The sequence below is a fragment of the Pituophis catenifer genome, unplaced genomic scaffold (assembly GCF_029215685.1).
Source record: "Pituophis catenifer annectens isolate HBS135680 unplaced genomic scaffold, rPitCat1.0.hap2 SCAF_1, whole genome shotgun sequence".
In the NCBI taxonomy this organism is placed as follows: Eukaryota; Metazoa; Chordata; class Lepidosauria; order Squamata; family Colubridae; genus Pituophis; species Pituophis catenifer.
Window position 1 is genome coordinate 331,439,733 of NW_027256881.1, and position 27,437 is coordinate 331,467,169.

General features: G+C 43.3%; 1 protein-coding gene across 1 annotated transcript; it reads right to left on the reverse strand.

Annotated features, from left to right (window-relative positions):
* Nucleotides 1-1,037: 1,037 nt before the first annotated feature.
* Nucleotides 1,038-27,178, reverse strand: ARHGEF18 (Rho/Rac guanine nucleotide exchange factor 18). Its single transcript, XM_070943416.1, has 19 exons — nucleotides 26,781-27,178; nucleotides 25,475-25,587; nucleotides 22,946-23,086; nucleotides 22,407-22,657; nucleotides 21,668-21,793; nucleotides 19,637-19,754; nucleotides 17,962-18,210; nucleotides 16,464-16,540; nucleotides 14,804-14,982; nucleotides 13,602-13,693; nucleotides 12,064-12,252; nucleotides 11,119-11,244; nucleotides 9,767-9,891; nucleotides 7,773-7,835; nucleotides 6,709-6,756; nucleotides 5,650-6,087; nucleotides 4,670-5,006; nucleotides 3,209-3,331; nucleotides 1,038-3,117 (listed from the first exon to the last, which is right to left on the reverse strand). Exons 1-19 carry the CDS (start codon nucleotides 27,176-27,178, stop codon nucleotides 2,984-2,986), a joined length of 3,327 nt encoding a protein of 1,108 aa, XP_070799517.1. The 3' UTR covers nucleotides 1,038-2,983.
* Between the last annotated feature and the right edge of the window lie 259 nt (nucleotides 27,179-27,437).

Sequence of the window (27,437 nt, forward strand, 5' to 3'; positions counted from 1 at the left end):
AGAAAATTGCAGGGACTAAAACAGGTAGTTGGCAGGAGTCAACACTGTATAGAAGGCACCAAAAAAAGCAAGCAAATAAACTCACATTCCCCTTCAGAGAAATCTCAGGGCATTAAAGATGGTAGCATTAGTACCTGCCCAATTCACAAAACAATGGAGGCATTGCCACTTCTGGACATACCGTATTTTTTAGACTATAAGATGCACCGGTGCATAAGACGCACCAAGATTTAGAAGAGGTAAGTAAGAAAAAAAAAGGTTTTTGCTCTCCCTGGCCCCGGGAGCACTGTGCAGGCCTCCCAAGCCCTCTGCGCGCCCCATTTTTGGCAAAAATGGCCCAAAAATGGCCCGTTCTCCCCCCATTTTTGTGAAAAACAAGGCACGCAGAGGGTTTGGGAGGCCTGCAGAGTGCTCCTGGAGGCTGGGGAGGTCAAAAACGACCCCATTTTTGTAAAAAATGGGGCGCGCAGAGGGTTTGGGAGGCTTTCAGAGTGCTCCTGGGGGCTGAGGGAGGGCAAAAACGCCCACATTTTTGCAAAAATCAGGCGAAACGGGTGTTTTTTTTCAAAAATGGAACAAGCGAGGTGGGGCTTTGGGAGGCCAAAAATGGCTGTATTCGGTGTATAAGACGCACCGACATTTCCACCCTCTTTTAGGGGGAAAAAGGTGTGTCTTATACTCCAAAAAATATGGTAATTATGTTTTTACACCATAGAAATCTTCTCATGATTCGCTCCTTTTGCACCCATTTCTTTGGTTTTCATCCACATCCTTGAATTTCAGGGCCTTGAATTTTTGACCTCCAACAAGGGAGAACTTAGCTTGCTAACTATTAAGAAGCCTTGAAACCCTCTCTCAAGACAAGAGCCCTACAGAAAGGATTCAACAAAGATCTGTGTTATCTATCAGAATTATAATTCATCAATTACCGGTATCTAAAGTGATGTAAGGGAAACCGTCGTTTGTTTTGTTTTGGCAGCAACCAACACAAGTAATCGTATCAAATGATCATATCAAATTTCAAACAAAGATAACACTTCAAAAGTAGGACATATTTTATGGTTCACTTTATGATTTATGGTTTCGTGAATTGACTCAAACAGCTTCAGGCTTTAGTTGCATCTGAGGTTCCACAATTATCCTACAGTAGAGAAACAGTTGCAATCATTGCTTAAAAAATAGCCATAATTTGGTGTGAAGGGATCCCATTTGATCATTACAGTAGTGCACAAATTTGACAAAAAAAATATTAAACACTGAAAACCATCAACTTTACAAATAATTAAAAAGGAGAGTTACATAGAATGATTGCTATGTAATAACCACTAAGGGAGGATCTATGTACAAAGTTGCTAGGATTTTGTCTAAAGAGATAGTTGCTGGGATCCTTCAACTTAAAAATCCATTGAAGAAGCTTCAGGCTGACGTATTCACACAGAGAAGTAAAGCGCAAAATGAGCTTTTCAGACTGAAGCCACTAGAGGCAGAGGACTTCTCAATAAAGTTATAGCCACTTCTTACTACAGAGAAACTTTTTTGTTCATCAGTAAGACAGAAAGGAAATAAAAATGCCATCCATGTTCTAAAGTGCTTGGGTTCGTTTCACACCATCCATATATATCAGAAAACACTGATAAGCATGGCACAAATGGTCAGTCAGAATGCAATTCACAAACATTGCAGGTACAATAAAATTACTTAAAAGGATTTTTTTTTTGTGATACAGCTGGTAGATCTACACAAAGAGCTTAAAAGCTAATTCAAATAAAACATTTTCTGTCATGGCTGCCTACTGTAATCTTAATGACATCATCATCAGATTCTGGACTATGGTTTCTAAGATGGGAAGGGGGGGTTCATATTAAAGTGAATGGCACCATGGCTTCTGCCATGCGTGGACTGTGAAGAGGCCCTGCTTTCAAATCCAGTCTCTCTTCTGACCTCCAAACTTCCTAATGGCTCTAAAAGGAAACCAACGTCTCCATACAGTCAAAAGAACATGTGCAGGCCCCATAATAAAACAAGACCCAGAGTACGAGAGTTTCACCTTGAGACACTATTCATGTGCAACAAGGTGGAAGAAATCGGACTTTTCCATAACTCAACTCTCAAACAAGCACTTGTGATGCCAGGATACAAATACAATGTACAGAGTGTAAATTTGAGGAAAGTTAAAACTTCCAGCAGCTTGCATCTCCAGTATTTTCATGACCTGAGGAACAGACACAGAAGAGAGGCAATGGACGTTCCCACAGGGAATGACATCTTTTGGCGAGAAAGAAGCTCCACTCAAAACATCTTGATTGGTTATTAAGTTAAGCATTTCTTCATTTCCTTCATTTGAACCAGAAATAACTTGGCATCCAATGTAATTCTGACCTGCGTTTCCCTCCCCCCTCGAAGAATGTATTCTTAGAATACATTCGGGTCTGGAAAATTGGGCCTGCTGCTGTGTGGGCTAGTTACTACAGCAAGGGTCTTCAGCAGGAACAAAAATCCGGGACCCAGTTTGCACTGGATTTCCTTAACAATTGGAGGAGGAGGAGGAAGCAAAATGAGTCTTCGGGGAGATGAGGTGCTTTGTGCAACCAGCCAGGGCCTATCTAATTCCCTCAGATTCCCTCCATAGAGTCCCTAATAGCATCAACATCTTTGTTTGGTCCTACACAGAGTCCAAGGGCCACCTTATGGTTGAATGTAAAGGTTAAGTTAAGGGCCTTTTCGTACCCTACCGTTCCCAAGAAGGTTATTGTAAAAGCTTGCCTTGGAACTCAAAGAAAGCTAGAATAATGTTCTAGCCCAAGGAACAATATAAGCAAAGCCAAGATTGTAGCATGAAGGCCCCCCCCCCCAAAACGATATCTTCATTTTGAATAATTTTCCAGGGGAAATCTTGCAGCTCTGCCTTCAGATTACGCAGCTGGGGCAAGGCAGAGCATCCAACACCCATTTGGGCAAAAACAGCGGATTTTCTTGGTGTTGATCAGAAAAAAATAACATCATCTTTGCTAGCGTCATCCAGGGCAGGTGGAAGGACATGAATGCTGTTGGGCTTCATGAGACCAACAGAGGTAGATGGCGCTTCCAGATGGCCGCTCTCAGCAGCACCAGCCAGTTCTGCCGGGGGGGGAAAAAGGGAGAGGAAAAGGTCACTACGCAGCATAGTAATAGATCAGCTACCCAGGTAAGCCTGTCAAGTGTATTTTACCTGGAAGGAAGGCAACATTCTGGCTATGCAGAAAGACGGGACTTGCAGAACGTCTGTTTCGAGACTGAGATTCTTCCTTGGTAACCATCTTGGAAATTGGGAACGGCCTCACATCAACTAATGCTTGAAATAGAAATGAAAAGAGGAAAAACTCAGCTGATCTACGAGAGGAAAGGAATCACCAGGCACTAAATCATAGCTCAGTCAACTAAATTAAGGATTCTTTGTCAACAATAACTAATTTTAATAAATATGATGAGAGAGATCCATAAAAGATATTAAGGTACAGTCTGATTACTTTGGTTTGGGTTACTGGATCATGATCTGAACTCAGCCATTATTATTTGTATGTCCTACTTTTGATGATGATGTTACGAGCTCTATAACTGTAACATCCAACAAACTGGTCAGGATAAAACCATGGCTTATTGCAGAGAAAGACATCAGTTTTGCAACTATGGACTATGATGTTTTAAACTTCCAGCAGTCTCAAGGAACTGATGGTGGCATAATCTTTAATTTGTGTGAAAGAAATCTGGCCCGTTCCCAGTCACCTCAGGTTCCCCCACAAAATTGGCACAAAACACAGATTCAAAAGAGGAACAATTTTTTTTGCCACAAGAAACTGTCTATCTACCCATAACACTCTTTTACAGTTCTCAGAATAACAAAGGCAGAACATTTTAATGAGCTAGTAGATTTTCCTCATCTGACAATTCCTAGAATTCCCCTCCTTGCATATCAAGTTGGGGGTTGAAGTTCTATCTAGCACAGTGGTTCCCAACCTTTTTTTGGCCATGCCCCGCCTAAGCATCTTAAAATCTTGATCCCACCTCCCCCACCCCCCAATGACATATAATTCTTTGAGTCTTGTCTATGCATATATCAAAAAGTGTAGCTAAGATCTAGACCCGTGATGGCGAACCTATGGCACGTGTGCCACAGGTGGCACGTGGAGCCATATTGGTGGGCACACGAGCATTGCCCTACCTCAGCTGCAGTGCGCATGCATGCACCGGCCAGCTGATTTTCAGGCCTTCTGGGCCCACCGGAGGTCAGGAAACAGGCTGTTTCCGGCCTCTGGAGGGCCTCCGGTGGGTGGGGTGGGGAAGGCAGTTTTCACCCTTCCCATGCTCCTAGAAAGCCTCTGGAAACTGGGGAGAGCAAAAGATGGGCCTACTAGGCTCATCATGTCATTGCGTGCCAAAAGCAGGGGGGGGCACATTTATGGGTATGGGCACGTGCACGTGTGAACCCCCACCCCCGCGCTTTTGGCACACAATGGCAAAAAGGTTAGCCACACCACAGATTTTCGAATTGCCCCCATTAAAAATCAAATTGCCCCCCTGTGGGGCACAGGCCCCATGTTGGGAACTACTGATCTAGCACAAGAGGAGAGTAAATGGCTGAGGAAGGCTATAGCAGATAGCCTTCCCTGTCCGAGGGTTCTCTGCAACTTACTTGAACTTTCAGTCCTGTGGGAGGTCACCTTGACAGCTTTTCCACCTTTTTCCTTGCTGCCCTTGGTCAAAATGGCCAGCTTGGTGGGGATTTGCTGCTGCACAGCTGCCTGTTTCTGGCTCTGGTTGGTGGTACTCAACAAGTGGATGGGCACCTCATTCTTCAGGACCAGAATGGGGCGGCCTCCCTCCAGTGCAGCACTGTCCTTTCGCACCAATTCTCCTCGCTCCAGGTACTCCGTCCCAGATACGCTGGCTCGCCCACCTGGCTTGGTGGGCAGCATGGCTCCTTCCATACCTTCGCCATTGAAGCTGACGGAGTGGCTCAGGGTCTGCGCCTGGGGAAAGTGGACAATATTGGTCATTCAGCTCTAGAGGAATCGAATTTCTAAGGACAGGTCCTTGAAGGTAAAAGTGGAAAGAAGTGGGAGTGGCAGCAGATTGCCAATTCTCAGACTTACTTTTCATAAGTGCAGCTTCCTTATACAGGTAGCCCTCAACTTCCGACCACACCTTGGGACCAGAATTTCTATTGCTAAGCAAGGTGGCTGTTAAGTGAGTCGTGTCTGATTTTATGATTTTTTTTTTTGCCAGGGTTGTTAAATGAATCACTGCAGTTGTTCATGCAGTCAAATCCATCAAATCCAGCTTCCCCCATTGGCTTTCCGTATCAGAAGCCATCTGGGAAGGTTTAACAGAACAGAATACCAGACCTTGGAGGCTTCTAGTCCAACTCCTGCTCAAGCAGGAAATTACCATTTCAGACTAATAGCTATCCAATCTCTTCTTAAAAGCCTCCAGTAATGGAGCACCCACAATTTCTGGAGGCAATTTCTAGGACCAGCCAGAGGTGGTATTTGTCGGTTCTCCGAACTACTCAAAATTCCCGCTACCGGTTCTCCAGAATCTGCTGGATTTCACCCCTGGTTTTAAGTCAAGGGCTACCTATACCTTTCCAATAGGCCTTCTTCCAGTACTCACTTGGCCTGTCTCAGGTGAGAAGGCACCCGAGACTAGATGCTGCTTCTTCTGCTTGCGCAGCTGTTCCAGACGTTCCTTCTCAACGGCTCGCTGAGATTCCCGCAGCCTCTCCAAGTCATGCTGGTAGGCCTCTCGCTGCTGTTCCAGCTCCTCCCGTTCTTGGCTCAGACGCTCCATCAGCTGCCGTGCCTCCTCCTCTCGCTCCTGTAACTGGTTCTTCTCCATCTCCATCTGGCGCCGCTGGCGGTCACAGTCTCGTTCCCAGCGCTGCTGCTCGATCTTCAACTGGCCCTGCAATTTCTGCACATTGGCCAGTTCTTCCCGCTGCTTCTCAAAATTGCGCTGTCTCTCCTGATCCAGCAGCAAATTCCCTCGGGTGGATTGCAGCCGGAACTGCTTCTGCAACTCAATGTAACTGTCCTGCTGGGCTGTCACCGCCTGGGAAGGGTGGGGGTGGGGGGGTTGAGGGGGGAGAAGATGCACCGCTGAGCTTTCTTCCCCATCCAAAAACTGGGAGAAGGGAAAACCCCGCAGGTCGGGTGCCAAGAGTTACAGTTCTGTGGAAATGCTCCAAGAAAGATGGTCATAACTGTGTCCCCTTAATGCTCTAGCAGAAAGTTTAGCCCCTCCCCACTTATTTATCATAATTCTCCCTCTGGAACAATCTTCTCAAAATGACTTACAAGTAACAAAAATTTGTAAGTAAAAAATATAATCATTATTCTTTTTAAAAACAGCTACTGGCGACAGCCCTAGAAAGGAGTTAAAGGAATGAAGAACCCAGGAATAAACCAAAATCTTAAGCCTCTCCCTTGCCTTTCAGTTGTGGAAATAATTTTTATAATGGTTATGTCATACAGGACACTAAGTAGATTGGAAGAGTTTCTAATGAAGGCTAGACTGGAAAAGGCACTTTCTTCTACCTCCTCCTCCAAGACGTCTCCATTCCGGTCCCTGCCCATCTTGTTATTTTGCTAGTCCTTCTTGCTCCATCAACACAAATCATAAAAGCCAAAAAAAATTGAGGGGTGGTGATGGGAAAAGACAGTGGCACTTTACCTGGAGACTAAGCAGCAAATGCAAGAGTGTCTGTATCCTTTGGACAAGCTGAGGGAAAACAAAAAGAGGAGGGTGTTACCTAACATCCGACTTTATTTGCACACCCAAATATCAGGAACCAACAACTTATTTCTATACATAGGCCCAATCAGGTTAGGGCAGTTTTGCTGTCATGTGCCAAAAGCAGGGGGAGCGCAGGGGGTCACGCACCCATGTGCCCACATCCATAATTCAATGCCCCCCACCTATACACACATGACCCCCTCTCCCCAGTAGGCCCGTTTTTCACCCTCCCCAGGCTCCAGAGGCTTTCTTGGAGCCTGGGGAGGGCGAAAACAGCCTTCCCCACCCACCCATCCCGGAAGTCCTCCGGAGGCCGGAAACAGCCCATTTCCCGACTTCCGGTGGGCCCAGAAGGCCTGAAAATCAGCTGGCCAGCGCGCGCATGGGCGTTGGACCTGAGCTAGGGCAACACTTGTGTGCCCACAGATATGGCCCCACACGCCACCTGTGGCACGCGTGCCATAGGTTCGCCGTCACGGGGTTAGGGTTTTTCCATCAGAACCCCAGTATCTCTTCCCCCCCCCCCTCCGTCCATCTTCTCAAAATCCACTTTGGGCAGAACACAACTGCTCTGCAAATGTAAATGTGCTGTCATATCAATGGCTGAGAAAAAAAACAAGTGTATAGCTCCTTTTGTTGGACACATGGTTTTAAAATTTACACCCCGAATCCCACAACTCTTCCAGAACTTGCACAGGAATCATAATTTCTAATGTACTGAAAGAAATAATGAAATAAATTGAAACTGACCCGTGTTTAATTTAATTAACTATATTTAATGCTTTTACATTCTTTTGGGGTGGGCAGCCTAATAATAATGCAACAAAATAACATCAAATTTAGTTTTTGACCTGGCTTTCCCATTCTCTGGAATAAGGCAGTTCGCATAGCAAAGACCCAAAGCAGCACTCAAACGGCGGGGGGGGGGGGGGGGGGGGGGAGGAGAGGAGAGCATTGCTCTCCTACTCTCCACCATCATGGAGAAAATAATTGGCCAATACCTCAGATTCTGTCCACAGCAATGGTTGCAAGCTGCTATGATGTTCCAGTCTTGTGTTACTGACCTGAAAGGATAAAAAAAATGAGAAGCTGAGTTGACATGACATACCAAACTAAGCTAAAATAGGGTTGACAAGTCTGTGGTTCAGTCCACTGTAGAAACCCAATCATTACCTTAGCATCAGGGGTGAAATGCTCCCGATTCGGACCGGATCACCCGATCCGGTAGCAATGGAGGCGGGTGGTTTGGAGAGCTGCTGGCAAAAATCACTGCCCCCCCCCCCCATTGCCCAGCTGAGCCGTGCAATCATCAGAGGCTTTTTTTTAATTTTTAAAAGCGTTTTTTTACAACCTCTTTGGCCGAAAAAATGCTTTTAAAAGTAAAAAAAAAAGCCTCTGATGATTGTGCGGCTCAGTTGGGATCATCAGAGGCTTTTAAAAAAAAAAAAAACCTTCTGCCGATCAGGCTAGTTAGCTGGGATCATCAGAGGCTTTAAAAGCATTTTTTTAGCCGAAGAGGTTGTAGAAAACCTCTTTCTTCAGCCGAAGATGTTGTAGAAAAAATGGTTTTAAAAGTGAAAAAAAAAAGTTGGCCACGCCCACTCAGTCATATTACCCCCCCCCCCCCAAAAGCCACGCCCACAAAACCGGTAGTAACAATTTTACATTTCACCACTGCTTAGCATGCTATGGGAGAAGACAGTGCTTAATTATTCAGGCACATTATGTGAACACAAGAACTGGATTTGTATTCAATGAATTGTGCAACCAAACACGTAAAGACCAAAAGGTTTACAAGGGAGGGCTTATAGCATTCCCCACTAGCAGACTCTATAGTTCCAGAGGCTCTTAAATGTCCCAGAGTCTTCCCACCATATTTACTCTTTCACAATTCTGTAAAACAGGAAATATTTTAAGATACTGACTGTCTCAAACCATTGTAGTCAGTTTCACAGTGGACTGGAGAAGTGAAGGAAGACTTTCCAGACCTTAAATCAGGGTCTGAAAGGTGAAGGGGAGCAACATATTATGTCCTTCTGAGGACCACAGGTAGACATAAGATAGTAACACCAGAAAGGGCATGGCCAAAATGTCATTTGTTCCTTTTTTTATTATGACAAGGCTCTCAAAAACACCTTTTAAATAAATCAAAAGACTCAGTAGCCAAAGAAGAAAAAACAAGAGTCTACAACAAATGTAAGGTCTGTAACAGCCACAATGTAGGACAGAGAAGCAAAAGACTAGCAGAGTCCATCCTTGAATATCATAGCAGTCAGAAGACACAATGGAAACTCCTTAATCTCACAACACATGGACAGACTCAGTCATGGTTTCAAACTGAAAAAGTGTAAGCATTCTAGATCAAGCTAAATCCAAAAATGCTAGGGAATTTCTGGAAACTTGGCATTTAGACAAATCTGCCATCAACAGGCACATAAAGATAAACCACATTTACATACTATTCAAAAGAGAATATAAACGCTAAGAACAAAACAAAAAGAGTGGAACATATCCTTTCCAACAACCAAATAAGCAGGGATTAACACCATGCAAACAAGCAGAAAATAATACCATGATCAAGGAACTACCAAGGAGGGGGAGGGGAAACATAGCCCCACCAACACTGGTAGAGAAACCTACTGTATATAAACAAGAAGCAGTTTATATAAACAGTATATAAACACTCCCTAGCACTGATGATGTTACCTAGTCAGATAATAAAAGCAAAACAAGCAAATAACTAAACTTGGAGCACCAAGGATGCTTGTTCACAGGATAAAAATCTGCAATGTGCACAGGAGTTATATAAATACGTTCATTTCATTCCAACATATACGCCTTTCAGATTTTCAATTGCTAAAGGGGAGAAAGGAAAAGCCGGATGTTTTTCAAACTCAGCTAAAAACTTCCTGGGAAAAAGAAGCTCATAGCCATCACTATTCCCAACATGGTTAGGGAATAAATACCGAGATTTTGGAGAGCAAAATCCACCTACCAAACACAGCCCTTCCTCTCCAGCAGATGGGACTTCTTGTTGCACTTGCTCTGAATTGGCTGGGGTGCCTCGCTGATCTGGCACCCGCTGCTCTCCACCACAGACTTTCTTCTTGAAGCTACCAGCTGAAAAATAAAAGGCAACCGTTGGCATACAGGGCAGATTACCCAAATTCCATTGGAGAAACTTTCATTACCCCTAACCTATGGATGGGTTTAGACTGCAAAATTCAGAATCCTCAAAACTCTCTTCTTTTTCCCCTTCTTTTTAATCTATTTGCCCTGAGTTACATAAATAAATCCAAGACCCATAGAAATTAAACTCTCTATTTGTTTTTATACTTTATACGTATATGTTTTATATTTCTGCTTTTGTGGTATTGTAAATCGTGCAGTGTTGCTTTGGATAATGAGATGGGCAGCATATAACATTAATTAGGGGGGAAAAAAGACCACCGCAAGATCATTCAACACTGATGGAGCTCCTGCAGAGACTAAAACGGTACAAACTGGGCTTACTAAGTAGGCAGGATTTAAACCATTTCTATACAACTGCATTCTGTCTGCAGTGGGAACAATAATCACAGGTCACTCATTCCTATATCAGATCTCATGCTCCTTCCTCCGTTCCTTTTTTTTTTTTTATTGAAAAAGTTTTACAAATACAAATTTTTCCATTCCCCCCCCCCTTTTCCCTCCCTAACCCTTCCCTCCTCCCATGACTTCCCCAAGGTGAAATCCAAATCCAGATCATATTATATCATACTTTACCGCCCTTCTAATCTCCCCTGTGTACTATACATTTCTACATAACATTAAACTATTCTACCCCCTATATACTATACATTTCTACACAACATTCAACTAAAAGCTATCTGATACTTCCTAGTTTGATATTTATTCTGCACATAATCTATCCATTTCTTCCACTCCCATGCATAAGTCTCTTGAGTCCGGTCTTTTAAGTATGCTGATATCTTTGCCATTTCTGCAAAACTGGGCACCTTCAAAGTCCATTCTTCAATAGTAGGCAAAACATCCCTTTTCCAATATTGACTAATCAGTAACCTAGCTGCTGTCACCATATACAATATCAATTTTGTTTCACCCATTGAAAAACCCTTAACTATACCCAATAAAAACAATTGAGGAGAAAATTGGAGTTTTTTCTTCAGAACATTTTGCATAACCCACCAAATTTTTATCCAAAAAGCCTTCACTTTCTTGCAAGTCCACCATATATGATAATATGTAGCATCCAAACAATCACATCTCCAACATTTTGGTTGAACATTAGGATACATGCATGACAATTTCTTAGGACAGAGTTCTCCGTTCCTCCTTTTGACCGACCTGTCATGGCACTGTCATATCCTCCAAAAGTCTCAGCTCGCCTCAGCAACCCGGACCCACTGGAATCTTCAGGATGAGAGCTTGCACTGGCCAGCTGGGTGAAGATCAGATTCTGAAGGCTCTCCACTAGAAGACAGCAGCCAAGAAGGCAGTTGAGTAGGAAAAGAAGAGAAGAGGTTTATTGCCCTCAAGAATTATGCTGTCCATTGTACATGCTGAATACAGATCATGTGATCCCCTTTCACACTCTTCTGACAAGCAAATCAATGGGGGAGCCAGATTCACTTAACAACCATGTTAACCAGGTTATCTGAGGGACCATCTCTTGCCGGTCACATCTACCTGATCCAGCGGGGAGCCAGGAAATGTTGGGGGGTCCCATCCCCTAGGGATATATACCTGGTGGGACCCAGAAGGGCCTTCTTGGTGGTGGCTCCCTCTCTCTGGAACATCATTCCCCCAGAGATTAGAATGGCCCCAACTCTAGCACTCTTCCGGAAGGTGCTGAAGACCTGGTTCTGTCAGCGGGCCTGGGGAACCCAGAGCAGGTTGGAGCCCATTAAATGGCGCATGTGATGTACTGTCACCGGGGTGGGGTGGGGGGGTTATTTTATTATATTAATTTTTTTGATTCTTTTTTTATTAGTTTTATTGTTTTAAATGAGGTTTTATATTCTGTAAAGCCGCCTTGAGTCACCATGTGCGAATAGGTGGCAATATAAATTCAATAAATAAACTAATTAATTAATTCACTTAACAACTGCAGTGATTCACTTAACTATCATGGCAAGAAATATTGTAAAGCGGGCCGAAATTAATTTTACAACTGTCTTGCTTTGCAGCGGAAATTTTGGGCTCCGTTGTGGTCATACGTTAAGGACTACCAGTATTACATGGCCGTCTCATATAATTTCTCCTCTGTTCTTTCATCTCCAGTGCACCCACCTTCGATCACTGCCTGCTTGAGGATGGACTCCCCCTGCAGGGTCTCTGGAGAATCCACTCTGTTGATCAACCGGAAGCGGGAGCCAGCAGCCAGGTCCTCAAAGCCATTCACATCTGCCATCTCCTGGTAGATCTGCTGCTTCTCGTTGAGACTTTGCACAATCAGATCATCTTTCATGTTCAAACGCTCTAGTTGGTGGAGGAAGGGAAGGGAGAAGGGAAGAGACAACTGAACGTCATGGTGCTTGGATGGCTGCTGCTGCAACAACAGCAAGTCTGTTATGGTCCGCCAGCAGCCTGCGGAACTGGCAGCAGAGTCAACAGCGATGAGGCTGAGGAAGGACACGGGCCAGTCCTGGAGGCTGGGGAAGGCCCGGACGAGGGCTCTGCGTCGGAGGCAGAGATGAGGCCAGGGCCATCGGGGAGTGATGTGCGGACTTCGGAGCCTCCAGCGGCTGACAGTAGAGAGGCAGAGGAACAGGAGGAGCCTGTTCCTAGTGCACGTATGAGAAGAGCTGCCAGAAGGCAGGAGCAGCTAAAGCAGAGAGGATGACTCAGGAGTAGGGCCAAGAGATGATGGGCCCCTCCCATAAGGCTTAAAAGACCAGCAACGGCTCTTGGCCTCTTTGCCGGAAAACAACATTGAGAGAATTGCTTCTTATTTCATTGTATTCATTTCTTGTCGGCGTCTTCTGCTTCTGAACTTTTGCCAAGAAAAGCCTTTGGCAGTTTGCCTAATTATCCCAAGGTCGGTGATAAACTGAGGAATGGTGTTTTGAAGAATTTGCTTTAATTTAGTTTGGACTATGCTGAGAATGAGTTAATTCTCAGCTGTTCTAATAAAGTCTGCTTGTTTTCGAACTGTTTGTATGTAATACTAACTACTTGGGCCTGGGTCACAACACAGCCCAGCAACCCATTCTTCAGGCATTGTTTGCGAGATGACAAAGAGAAAGACAGTTCTCGACTTACAACCACAATTGACAATTGTCATGCCCGATTTTATGACTTTTTTTGCCATCGTTAAGTGAATCACTGTATTTATTATATTATAAGCTGCCCAGAGTCACCTCAGACATTGAGATGGCTGGTATATAAATTTAATAAATAAATAAAATAAATCAGAGTTAACCGAATACAGCTTCCCCCATTGCTTCTCGGGCGCCAACTGGGAAGATTGGAAATGGCGACCATGTGAACCTGGACACCGCAACTGTTGTAAATACACGCTGGTTGCCAATTTTGATCACATAACCATGGGGGTACTGTCATGATCATAAGTGTGAGAACCAGTCATGTCACTTTCTTCAGTCCCGTCGGAACTTCGGCCACTAAATGAATAGTTGTAAGTCGAGGACTATCTGTAGTGCTTTTACGGATCAATTCACAACCAAAGGGTCTGATAGCAACTTGCCTTGTCTTCCTTCCTTGCAAAATGTAAGATTGCACATTTTGCAAGGAAGGAAAGAACAAGTCCCCAAATCTAGGCAAGCCCAACCCTCTTATGCTGTAGAGTTTTGCAAGACAAGAGCCTTTACCTTGAAATTCTTTCAGTTTTGCAGTTCTCACTTCAGTCTGCTTTTTTTCCTCTTCTGGATCAGCAAGGACACTATCCTCTTCATCAGGACAACTGCAAAGAAATATAAACCACTGAAGTCCTGGTCAGAAAGGAGTCCTAATATCATAGTTACAGAGAGCCTGGAAAGAAGGGTCTCATCATAAACCCAATTTTGCAGCTACTTGTCTCACTCAAGTTGGGAAAATAACATTTGGGTGAGCAAAAACCCACCATGACTAATCCAAACAAGACTGTACAGAAGCAATTCTCACTTATGACATTCAATTGGCAACCGTTTGAAGTTATGATGGTGCTGAAAAAGGAATCCTCAAAGTTCTGGCTATTACATTACCCTGCGGTCACATGATTGCAACTCAGGCATTTGGCAATCAGCTCACACTTACGATGGCTGCAGCATCCTAGGGTGATACGATCCCATTGGCAACCTTCCCGGCCAGCTTCCCCAAGAAAAGTCAATGGGGAAGCTAGCAAGGAAGATCGCAAGTCACTCCAGTAAATCCCTTGCACCTTTTCCTTGCCTAGCAGCAGCCCTCTCTGACCTCTCATTATGTCTTGTGAGCCATTTGCACAACCTCCCCATCTGGCAATAGCCACTCCTGGCCCCACTGTGTTCATGCCATGCACTTTTCGAGCCGTGGTGGCAGGGTGGTTAGAATGCAGTACTGCAGGCTTCTTCTTGCTGACTGCTGGCAGCCAGCAGTTCGATCATCACCAGCTCATGGTCGACTCAGCCTTCCATCCTTCTGTGGTGGGTAAAATGAGGACCCAGACTGTTGAAGGCAATAGGCTGACTCTGTAAAACCGCTTAGAGAGGGCTGTAAAGCGGTATATACCAGTAAGTCTAAGTGCTACTGGTATTGTTTTCATGCCTGTTCCAGAGCTTGTTTGCAAGCCACCTGGGTCTTAATTAACAACCAGAGATCCTTGCTTAATGATGGCAATGGCTATCATCGGGATTGTTGTTGTGGAGCAGTGCAATCATCAGACGTGCCTTACGACCCCATTGGTTATAAACAAAACATCTGGTCCCAATTGTTGTCATTAACCAAGGACTACTTGTTTTTCCTTATGATGACAAAATAACAGGTATGGAAAGAGCCACTTAGTCTGATACCAACTCAATACAGGAGAGAAACAAAACAACATATTTTATATGCTCACTTTTCCACTGCCCTGCGAATTTGTGTCATCCAGATATTCCTTTCCTCCTTGGAGTTGGTGTGAATCTCATACATCTCTGGTCCTTTCTTGGAAGCAATGATTAAGAACATGGCTCGTTCCTCGTTGGCTACTTCTCGGACTATCAGTTTTTGCAAGGAAATCACTGGTGGCTTTGAGTCCTGTGATGCAAGATACATCATCATCATCATCATCATCATCATCATGCCATCTACGGCAATCCTAAAAAGCAACAGCTATATGGAAATTCAGGTCATGGTTGTCCCAAAGGTCCTATTTTCAAGAGGCATCTGGACTTTTTGGTTTTTCTTTGAAGACGTTTTGCTTCTTATCCAAGAAGCTTCTTCAGCTCTGACTGGATGATGGGGAATGGAAGGATTCCTATTTGGTCAGAGCTGAAGAAGCTTCTTGGATGAGAAGCGAAACGTCTTCAAAGAAAAATCAGGAAGTCCAGATGCCTCTTGAAAAAAGCACTTTTGGGACAACCATGATCTGGATGACTGAGAATCTCCATAGACAACATCTATAGTATTTCTTCTTTATACAGCACTTTATACTTGCAAATCAGATTAACCTGGAAAGAGTGGAAGGAAGTAGGAAAAGTATCCCAAAGATCCCTGCTTGAATCTGATTATCTCTGCCTAGCTGGGAAAGATCTTTTCTTGTCTGAAGCCCCAGAGAATTGCTGCTGGCTGGGTTATACTAGGCAAGGGAGGCTGAGTCAGGTCAAATAGCTGGTTGTGTTAACTGTTGAAATCCTGAAGGACTATTGCATAGAAGACAGAGTTGGGTGCCTCTTCAATGGAATGGCTTGCCTTCAGAAGTTGTGGGTGCTCCATCACTGAAGCTTTTTAAGATTGGTCAACCGTTTGTCTGAAATTGTAAAAGGTCTCTTGCTTGAGCAAGGAATTGAACTAGAAGACCTCTAAGATCCCTCCCAACTCTGTTATTTTGTTATTCTTGATAACTCCTCCACATAGGAAGTCTTTGTTTAGCATAATCAGTTTGAAAGATGCGCACGCACGCACACGCGCACAGACATACACTGAAGAATCCAACTTGCTAATTTGGTTCTTTTAAGGAAATGCAAAACATATAAATGCATTAAAATCAGTATTTTGATTTAACAGATGAAAGGGAAGTTATTGCACATTTGTCAATTAATTATAATTGTAATTAATAACTAGAAGATAAATGAAAACATACTAAATAGGTATACTAGTAAACAAATGAAGCTATACTAAATAAATAGGACTGCAATAGAATGGAAACAGAGGCAATATAAATTTTCCAGTAAGAACTCAGCATTGGTAAGCAACTTCAACTGTCCTATTTAAAAACATATTAAAATATTCATTTCGATTGTATAATAATAAAGAACATCCATTTTGCTGACAAGCTCTCAAACAGTTGAGGTTTTTTGTAGGAATGGACATACCTAAAATAACCTACAGGAATTTACAAAAGCTGAAGCCAGTAGTTAGGGGACTGAGGCTAAGACATGCTGGGTTCCTAGAATTTTCTTGGCAATCAAACCAGAGTTTTTCACTGTAGTTCAGATTTATTTGTTATTACAGAAACCACAGAGAGTTCCAGGTTTTCCACACTACCCTGCCTATCCTTAGCAGAGAGAAATACGTACCAAAGATGCAAACATGTATTTCTGGTCTTTCTCTTGCAGTAGCAAAAGCACATCTGTCAGCAGAACAGCCAAAATATCTGCCAAAATTATTGGAAAAGGGGAAGTTGAAAACAAAATAATCCTTTCAAGCAGAACAAGTAATTTTTTTAATATTCTAGCAGCTAGCTAAGCACTAATTCAAGGTCATTTGCTGTTGAATTTTTCCTTTGGGGGGATTAGTCAGAAGTGTGTCATTTAAGTCCAGTGCTAGTGCATATAAGGTAATTTCTAAGGTACAGTTTTATATTCTGATCATTTCACTGACTGAATACGGATGCTCCAATGTTTGGCCATCCCAAAATACCAACCCAAATTTCCATTTTCAGGGGACTCCCATCATCTACAGCCTTAGCACTAGTTTTCCTATATAAGAATATCTGTCCATCTGACTTTGCATCAGCTTTTCTGAGCAAATATTTATTTCACTATTTGCCACTCAAACCTTCCATTAAAAACTACACCTAAGATAATTTGAATACATCCCTAAATATATATATAAAAAAGGGGGGGGGGAGTTAACAAGGAAACTGATTCTCTTATATCAATTGAAAACCCATTTTCAGAGTTGTCTATTATTATGATGCCAAAACAACATTAGTGAGATACAGGATTAACCAGTCAGGCGGAGATGGACTCAAAGATTTGCAGAAAAAAAGGAAAAAGAGAAAAGAAAGAAAGAGAAAAACATTTCTGGAGGAGGGAAGGAGAAGGAGCTCAATGAGAACTTTAAAAAGCTATTGAGCTTCACAGGATGACTCACAGAAGCAGAAGGCAGTTGAGAAGAACATGAGCAAGAAGTTCCTTGCTTAAGATCAGCAGGCCAAACTTAATACTCCGAAGAAAAGAAAGTGTACCTATATCATGGGGTTAACATGACACAGCTTCAAAGTGTGAAACGGTTGGAAGTCAATTATTGACACGAATGTTTTGTCTTCCCCTTGGGTGTCTGAGAAAGACACTGACGCAATAAATAACTCATCATTTCGGTCATTGTCTCCCTCTCAACTGGGCAGGATCTTGGGGGGGCAGGGGGGGCGGGGGCAGAAGCCGATTACTAAATGCTATTTTGCCAATTTTTAATTGGGCAAGCCAAGCATGAGAGGCAAGTCTCTTTCGTCCAATATACACAGTGGTGAAATCCAATTTTTTTTTTACTACTGGTTCTGTGGGCGTGGCTTGGTGGGTGTGGCAGGGGAAGGATACTGCAAAATCCCCATTCCCTCCCCACTTCTGGAGGAAGGATATTGCAAAATCTCCATTCCTACCCCACTCTGGAGCCAGCCAGAGGTGGTATTTGTCGGTTCTCCGAATTGCTCAAACTTTCCGCTACCGGTTCTCCACAACCTGTCAGAACCTGCTGGATTTCACCCCTGAATATAAATAGACACTCCTGTGTGTCTGATTACTGAGCAATGCAGTAAACACCTGAAAAGGAGAACAGACAACCCACAGAATTCACCTTTTAGACGCCCAGAAGCAGCTTTCCAATACAGCATCCCAGCCAGCAGGAGGCGCCGCTGAAGCATATCCTCCTTCCGGAAAATAAGGCCATTCTTAAACTTTCCAGAAGACTTGAGTTCCATCTTGGTTACAATTTCCCGGAGGCGCTGCTCTTTCTCAGACTCATTCACCTTGGTGTCAACAGCTGTGATGGTCTCCTTGATAAGCGACAATGCCTTGGTCAGATCTTCGTGCTCCTTTGTGGTGACTGGAAAGATGAAGGGAAAGAGCATGTTTAGCAAAGCTACAGTGCATATTAACTCTCTGCCATCTGGATTAGTCCATATAATAAAAAAAATGGCACCAGCGTTTGGTAGCATTCTAAAAATTGCCAAATTGATTGCAGGAGAAAACATTTAGAGACCAGAGATAAAATACCATCAAACTAAGTCATTCTAAATCTCTTAATTATGACCTTTCACTGATCCTTTTAAGTGACTAACAGCACAGGTTTTAGATTATAGGTATGTTTTGAACATATTTTGCATATATACATACATACAAACAGTATTAATAAACAATATACAAGTAGTTCTCACGACTGTAACTGAGCCTGGAATTAGTGTCGAAAGTCATGGCAGCTGTTAATTGGGTGACCATCAGATTTTATTACCTTTTTGTGGTGGTCACTAAGTGAATATCACAGTTCTTAAGCTAATCCATTGTACCCAGTGGGAATTTTTGGCTGGAAACCAGAAATAAACACCGGTTTCCGGGGGGAGGGGTAGCCATCAGTACTTTGAAACCAGGTTGTAAGTAGCTCTGGAGAGGTCCAGCAAATATCGCCAGAACCATGTAGTTTTCTTGGCAGCAATACTAAAGCTCTTTCTCATCATTTTTTTCTGATTCAATTAGAGTTGTTGAGAATCAGCCTATATACATGTTAATCAATTTATTTATTATTAGGTTTGGCCCTGCTTAAGGGTTTGGGTTTTTTTATACATTAGCTACCCAGAAGATGTTGTTTGATGCCACCAGAAGAGGAAGAAATGTTTCGCCTAATAAATGGATATGCAACCTGAAAAATGGGAAGGATCTGTCTGAAAGCATTTGGGAAGGAATATTATCCAGGCTCGAGGAATTAAAAAAAAAAAATACTGAGAAGTCAAATTCTGCATCTATACAACAGTTTCGCCCTGTTCCCTATGTTGCTTGGCGTGAATTGTGCTCCCTAGTGAGCCCTTCTGATAAAGCAGGGGTGTCAAACTCAAGGCCCGGGGACTGGATCCGGCCCGTGGGGTATTTAGATCTGGCCCGTGGGGCCACCCTGGAAACAGTGAAGGACCGGCCCACGGTGCTTCTGCCAGCGAAAACAGGCTCTCAAATCGTCTGCCAGTGAAAACGTAGCTCGGGGGGGCTGCCCTCCCGAGCTCTGTTTTCACTGGCAGACCGTTGCAGGAGGCCGTGGCAGCCGAAAACGGAACTCGGGAGCCCATTTTCGCTGGCAGAGCGCTCAGGCCGCCACAGGCGCCCTGACAGGAGTGACGTCGAGCTGGCCACGCCCATCCCACCCCCACAGCACCGAGGTCAAACACAACCCTGATACAGCCCTCAATGAAATCGAGTTTGACACCCCTGTGATAAAGGAGTCAAAAGTGGCTAAATAAGCGCCTCTAATAAGTCAGGTTTTTCACCTTCTGTGTTCTGAATGATCCGCTCCACCAGGACAGGATACTTCATGATGCGCTGAGTGACTAAAAGATTACACTCTTGGACACCAAGTCGTCTCACAATGGAAGAATTGCTGATTTTCTGAAATATATCACATGCACCAAACATACTTACTAACAGTTGAATTTGATACCACACCTTTCATTTCTTTCGTCAAAATAGATAGAAGAAATGAAGGAAAATGACCTGTCCTCTCCTTATTCTTTTTCTGGTATGTGAAAACATGCATTCAAGTTTTAATTTGTCTTAAATTTGCCCCCTTTCTGTAACCATTTTTTTTTCAGTTACCACAACCTGGAAAAATCATTCTATTTCATCAGTAAATGAGTTTTCTGTGCAAATAATTACAAAGATACATTATCATTCTTTCTCTTTGTTCCACATTCTGTCTTTTTGGTTCCCAGAGAAAGTCTTGCTGCATCACATTTCAAAAATCTTTCTAATCTAGCACCCTGACTAGTGTATATGGCAATAAGTTTAATAAATCACTGAGGAAATAAGCACAGGAGTCAACTCTTTCCTGAACTACATTTTTGTTGAAACATGTATTGTTAACAGTATAATATCTTTAGTCAAGGTTGATCCCTAATGTTACACCCACATACCGTATTTTTCGGAGTATAATTTGGAGGGGGATGGGGGGGGGATAAGAAAAAAACAATCTGCCTCTGCCTACCAGCATCCATCGGTATTCATCTGGTTAGTTGTTCCTTGCAGCAAACAGCCTGGTCAGCTTCAGCACATTAACCTGATTTAGCACGAGTAGCTGATTGGCTGGTGGATTACCTCCAGAATACCCCCAATCAGCTGTTCCCAGAGGTGAACTTTAGCAACAGGTTCGCTAGTTTTGAGCACTCACGTGCCTCATTGGGGCAGATACGCAGCTTCAAAAATGCAGCTGATCGTTGCAGGGCGCTCCAGTGAGTACAGCAGGGGAAGCGCGGAACCGGTCCGACAAGGCCATTTTGACCTCTGTGCCTTGCTTTTTCACCCTCCGAAAACTCCGTTTGAGAGGCTGCCTTTGCAAAGAGAAGCTCCTTTGCAAACGGAGCTTTTGGAGGCTGCTTGAGAGGCTCTCCGTTTGAGAGGCTGCAAACGCAGCCTCCAAAAGCTCCAAAAGCTCCATTTGCAAAGGAGTTTCTCTTTGCAAAGGCAGCCTCTCAAACGGACCTTTAGGAGGGAGGCTGATGGGCGGGGCTACATTTGGTGTATTAGATGCACCCAAATCTTAGGGGGGGAAAAGTGTGTCTTATACTCCGAAAAATACGGTACTTTTCTTGGTTATAAATACAGGTAATCCTTAATATACGATCATAGTTGGGACCAGAGTTTCCATTGCTAAGCAATAGGATTTTTAAGTGAATTGCCCTAATTTTACAACCTTTTTTTGGCCACAGCTGTTAAGCAAATCACCGCGGAGGTTAAGTAAATCACATAGTCATTAAGCGAATCTGGTTTCCCCATTGATTTTGCTTGTTGAAAGCAGGCTGGGAAGGTTCCAAATCGTGATTCATGTGATCCCAGCACCTGAAACCATTGTAACTACATGCCAGTTGCCAAGCAGCAGGATTTTGGTCATGTGACCGTGGGGATACTGCAACAATCATAAATGCAGGGACCGTTCATAGGTCACTTTTTTCAGCACCGCTGTAACTTTGAATGGTTGCTAAATGAATGTCAAGGACAACCTATAAAGAAGGGGTTTTATCATGATCTTATTCTAGATTGGCTTTTGAAAAAAAGTTTCCATTTGGACATTTTGCCTCAAAAAACTTCACTGGCATAGAGTATCGGGTCTTACATAGGAAGGAACAATGAACTGTCTGAAGGTCTCTTTTGCTCCACCTCTGTGCATTGTGCGTAACATTTTTTGAAAACTACCCAAATGACTAAGAACAGAGCTAAGTGTGCTACTGCTATGTCAGATTTCAGCAGAACCAAAAGAATGACAGAATGAAATCAGTTCCCATCTGTGATCATCTCTCGTCTTTTACCTTAATCAAGTTTTGGAACTTCTTGCTTTGCTGCATCAGCTCTTTATAGTAGCTCACAGCATCACTGTGGCTGCTACAGTAAATGCCATATTTCTCCTTCAACATATTGCCTGTTTTTCCTGAAAACTAAATAAGGAAAACACAGTCAGGAACAACTGATGTTTGGGAGAAAAGCAAGCTGCATCCAGCACACTCTGGGGTATCTGGAGAACAGACGTCACAGTTCAGCATTGTTATGTATATAATAATATATAATATAATATGCTTTGGGAGGAATATCTCAACTAAAAAGGAAAAAAGAAGTGAGAATAGGATATTGAGAATTGAGTAAGTTCTAAAGTAGTGCACGACACAGTCCTGAGAGAGAAAACGCAGGTGAACAGAGTAATGAAACAGCCATTCCTCACTATGGAGAGATTATATTTTAAGAAACACAGAGTAACTCAGTATTATCTCTGCTGACAAGAATCAAAGATAGAAAATAGCCTTTTTCCTAGACTTGCCACTTGGAATACATTTACCTGCAGTTCACATGCAAAGCTACTGGCTCTAATATGCACCTAGGAGATGTAGCTTTTTTTCCTCAGAAATATCATGAGAGCCCACTGGCCTATTTTCCAGGCCTGCTGAAAAAGGCAAAATTCCCCCTCTGAACTAAATAAGTGTTTTATATCATAGGATGCCCCCCATGCCTATCCAATCCCAATTCCATAAGCAAAATCTACACCTAAGAGCTCACCTGTTGCACCAGGATGTCCCCAATGTTCTGGATGATATAGTTGCATTCGCTACCTTCTTCCAAAGACTCCTTCCGACGTTCCTTCAGCTGGAAGAGGAAGGCTCTGTGGAGCTCCAGTAAATCGTCCACACACGGGAAAAGGCGGTGGATATCAGAATTGCTGAACTGCAGCTCCTCTCGCATGGCTTGGGAGTAGACCTTCAACATGATCTTCAGAGTCCGGACATGGTGCATCTCTGTCCTCATCAACTCTAAAGGGAGAAGACATGGACATCAAGCCTCTCTGATTGGCCAGAGACAGACCCACCTAAAAAGCCAACCACTCAACACAGACTTCTTTACCATCTGGCCGACTTTCAAAAAAAAAAAAAAAAAGGGAGAGCACACCAGACCACAATCAATAGTCTATGTCCAATTTTAAGACAAGCACTACCTTCAGGTCAAAATTTTGCATACATGTGAACGAAAGCAGCAGCAGCAGCAGCAGCAGAGCAAATACTGTCCATTAAGTCTGGTGGGGAAGAGGCAGAAAAGCTTACCGTATATGACATCCTGCCTTTTAATAACATCCCGCTCCTGCAGCTTCACATATGGCTGCTCTACTGCCAGACTCCAAGACTGAGCAGCAAACTCCCGAGCGTCTGTCTCCAGTTCATTCCTCAAGGAGGCAAACTGAACATCTGGAAGGGGAAGAGTCACAGCTCAGATGAGAACGTAGGTCTATGTATTCAGAGAAGCATTCAAAATGCCATTATCGGGAAAAAAACAAAAAGAGATCAGTGCTATTATCACCAGAGTGGAAATCTAAGGGACTGCATAATGATTCTTAATTTGTGAAAGGTCAAATGCTCAAAAAAGGTTTATAAAAGGTATACTGCGCAATGCAACGCCCAGGATGTATTATGGATAAATGATCATTAGATGTAGATAGTGAAAGGTGAAGAGTCTTCGGAGAAAGGCGGCATGCAAGTTGAACAAATAAATAAGAGAAGATGCAGCAAAAGGACCAAAAGGAACCTTTTGAGGTCAGAGAAAACATCCACCTTGTTGCTATAAAAATGTACAACTGTAGTAGCACCCTGACTACTAAAAAATATTCACAGTGCAAAATGCACATTTGAATTTATCATCACGCATTGGAGGGAGGGCAGCCACAAGTGCACAAAGGAGCTGGATAAAAGGGAAGAGGAAAAAGAACTCAAACTCAAAGGCTAGGGATTTGGGATGGTTAACTTTGGAGCATCTGATTTCAAAAGTGGTCCACCTGCAAGATTTCAGCAGGCAAAAAACCAAGGTTGCTCTGCTGTCTTCAAGTTGCTTTGGGGGTGTTTTGCTGAGGCATTTGTGTGGCCACCGCATGAAACAAAAATGTTGAGTTAGACAGACATCTAACTACTGGTATGGCTCATCAGCCACGCTCTTCACATTAAGAACTCTTGGACAAGAAAGAAAATGAAGGAATGGCATAGGCAATGGACCCAAGGGCAAGTCCCTGGCAAACTGGACTGAAATTCTAGCTTGAGTTGTCTTGCAAGATCTTCTTGCAGTTTCAATTCCCTGCTACAGGTGTGGAAAATGAAGGGTTCTAAAGTAGAAACAGGCCATTTCAAATATTCCAGAAGTATTCTGAATAAGAGCTGTGGTGGCCCAGTGGTTAGAAGGCAGTATTGCAGGCTAACTCGCTGCTCACTCCAGGAGTTCGAGTCTCACCAGTTAAGGTTGACTCACCCTTCCATCCTTCTGAGGTCGGTAAAATGAGGAGCCAGATTGTTGGGGGCAATAGGCTAACTCTGCAAACCACTCAGAGAGGGCTGTAAAGCACTATGAAGCGGTATGTAAGTATAAGTGGTATTGCTATTCTAACTTTGAAAAGGGCTTATTCTGAGATCAGGTGACTTCTGGAAGAACCAGAGCAGCCCAATCTCTTGCACAAACCTTTGTTCTTTGTTAACTCCAGCAGTAAACTGCTCTGAGAGATGAGTCTGGCTCATCTCTCAGATGTGTCGGGCTCTTGATGACTTTATAGCCAAGTGCTCTCCATGCTACCCTGTCAAGCACAGCTTCTTCCATTTGTTGGATGTTCAACTTTTCATCAGATTTGATGTTCTCAAGCCAGCATGTTCTTTGCTTGCCCCTTCTTCCTGTTCCACTAACCATTCTTAGATCCTTGCATTCTCCAAAAAACCCAAAGAATAACGGAGTTGGAAGGGACCTTGGAGATCATTTAGTCCAACCCTCTACAGGAGCAGGACAATCTATACCATTTCAGATAGGTGGCTGTCCACTCTCTTCTTGAAAGCCTGAAGTGATGGAGCACCCACAACTTCTGGAGGCAAGCTGTTCCACTGTTAATTGTTCTAACTGTCATGAAATTGTTCTAACTGTCATAAAGCTGCAGTGGCCTTGAGGTGGAACTCTTGCCTCACAATCAGGAGGTTGTGAGTTCAATCCTAGGTAGAGGCAGATGTAGGGTCTCCTGCTTGGGCGGGGGGTTGGACTAGATGACTTGCAAGGTCCCTTCCAACTCTGTTAATCTGTTAAATTTCTCTTAGTTCTAGGTTGCTTCTCTCCTTGATTAGTTTCCATCCATTGGTTCTTGACTTGCCCTTTGGTAAATAGTTTGCCTCCCTCTCCCCCCCCCCACAATCTTTGTGGCAGCCCCTCAAATACTGGAACACTGCTATCATGTCACCATATTCCTTCTTTTCATTAAAGAAACACACCCAATTCCAGCAAATGTTCTTTATATTTTTTAGCCTTCAGTTCCCTAATCATCTTTGTTGCTCTTTTCTGCACTCTTTTCAGAGTCTCAACATGTTTTTTTTTTAATATTGTGGTGCCCAAAACTGGATGCGGTATTTCAAGTATGGCCATACGAAGGCTTTGTTATTAAGGGCAAGACTGCCAGATCTTCAGTAGCTTTACAGAAGATGTAAATACCATCTTCTTTATTGATGTGAATGACTTTACATGCAGGACATGGCCAAAGTAAATCAGACGTAGTCTTGTGATTTTAGCTTCTAGTGATGTGACTGATTTTATACGATTTAACATGAGAAGCTCCTTACCTTCCACAAAAACCGATTCCGTGGTTGATGGTGCCAGTGAGACAACATCTTCAGAGGCTGGTTTAAGTTTCATGAAGCCACAATCCCCTTCATCCATCTCTCCCCCAGTGAGTCTGAATAGTCAAAGGAAAACATTGAACCAGATCAACTCTTGCTCCAGGACTGAGTCACTGCACAAGCTATTTTCTTATTAGGCTGTTTCTTATTCTAATGAATGCAGCCTGGGCCAAATACCTTCCAGTGATCAACTTAAGAAGAGCAGCAGTCCTGAAGTACATTTGTGCTTAGTTTGGAAAGGCATCTTGAGATTGTCGAGGAAGAATAGGGATACTGCCAATGAGCGGCATGAGAAAATAGTGACAGCACTCACAGGAATGAACTCAAAAAGTCAAAAATCCATGGAAGGGCTAGGAAGCTGCCAATAAATGTCTGATAATTACAGAAGTAGAAAAAAGGCAGCAAAGCCATGGATCATCTTCTAGTGCTGACGGCTAAAATAATTTCTTTTCTCATGCAGAAAACTTTATGCAATTGAAGCTCTCCACATTTATGGTGTTAAAAACCCACAGCATACAAGGATTTATAAAACCATCATGCAGAATGTCTATGGGAAAATGAATCCATTCAAAACTCGTCTAACAAAGATGAGATGTGTATATACTAAGAACTAATTTTAGGGATACTGTTTGCCGATAAATTTAGAATTCCCTCTTGATTCCCAGCTCAACAGGTTGCTGTTCTGACCTAGTGGCTATGCCTATAAAGCTGATTATTTAATAATCCAAATTCTTCCACTGAATCCCCCAAAGACTGGGAACCATTGTTATTTCCTGACTTGGTTAGAACAAAACTCTGTATCCTCAATCTGAAATAGCATATTCCCTTCAGCAAACTGAACAGACAAAATCCATATCTACACTTGGCAGAAATGTAAAAAAACAAAAAACCCTGTATATCTGCTCTTGTGGATACCCACTCATGCTTATGGATTTGCGTTATGTGCTGCAAAATGACAATATGAAATTGCACTACAGTTAAGCTAATACTCCCCCCACCCCATAAACCCAGAGTTTCCATTAAAATCATGGCAAACACATCAAGCCTGAGTTTGTGTTTTGATAGAAAAGAGTCCAGCAGTGAGACCCGAGCTCTTTTTTTTTTCCAGAAGAAAAATAGAAAAATAAGAAGTGGAGCACTGTGAAAGACGTTAAAGATGAGCAGTTATTTCTTCCCAGGCAGGATAAGACCAGATTCCAGATAAAAATTCCAAAAGCAGCCATTTGTATCCAGCAAAGTGCCTACTCACCCGAGCTTACCAACAGCCCCAGCAGAGGTGGTGCTTAGCTGAGACGGCAAACTTCCCCTCTGCGCAATTGTCATGCCGAGGTTCTGGGGCAAGCCAGGGGTTCTGCCATCCGGGCCCAAGAGGGCCCTGCAGGAGTGCTCTTTGAGCGAGGTAGCTATAGAAGGAAAGACAGAGTTGGTACTCAGGAATCGGGGAGTAAACTGTAGGTTGCTTTCTTGCAACCCTCGGCTCTCTGAGCGAGTTTGGAGAATCGACAAGATCTTGGAGGTCAGGCGCTCATTTTCCAGAAAGATCGTCTCATTCCACTTGTTGGAAAATGAGCCACAGAACAGCAGCTCTGAGTGAGCTGGGATGACTGACTTGCCGCTGCCACTGCCCTTGGAGTTAGCATTTCCCATATTTGCAAAGTGGCTGCAAAATTGCCTGTGCACGCTCCACTTATATATCACTGTGTGATCCTTCTAGAAATGTCTAGAGATGTAAAAACTGTCACTCCACAACGCTGTGTTGGTTAATCAGCAGCAGGTCAGAAAGGGAGAAAATCAGTTCCTACTGTGTCCTCAATCGAATGTGGAAATTGCAAAGTATCTTTTTTAGCAAACAGATAGAGAAAGTGCACCAATCAAAAATTTACAGAAACAGAACTGTTCTCACTTT

Bases quoted from the DNA above. Each gene is read 5' to 3' on its own strand.
- ARHGEF18 (XM_070943416.1), bottom strand. From the start codon at position 27,178: ATGGGAAATGCTAACTCCAAGGGCAGTGGCAGCGGCAAGTCAGTCATC. The intron at 7,836-9,766 runs GTAGGTGGATTT...TTATCCTTTCAG, and splicing joins GAGAGGAAGGGCTGTGTTTG to GTCAGTAACACAAGACTGGA. The intron at 5,007-5,649 runs GTGAGTACTGGA...CACTTTCCCCAG, and splicing joins TCTCACCTGAGACAGGCCAA to GCGCAGACCCTGAGCCACTC.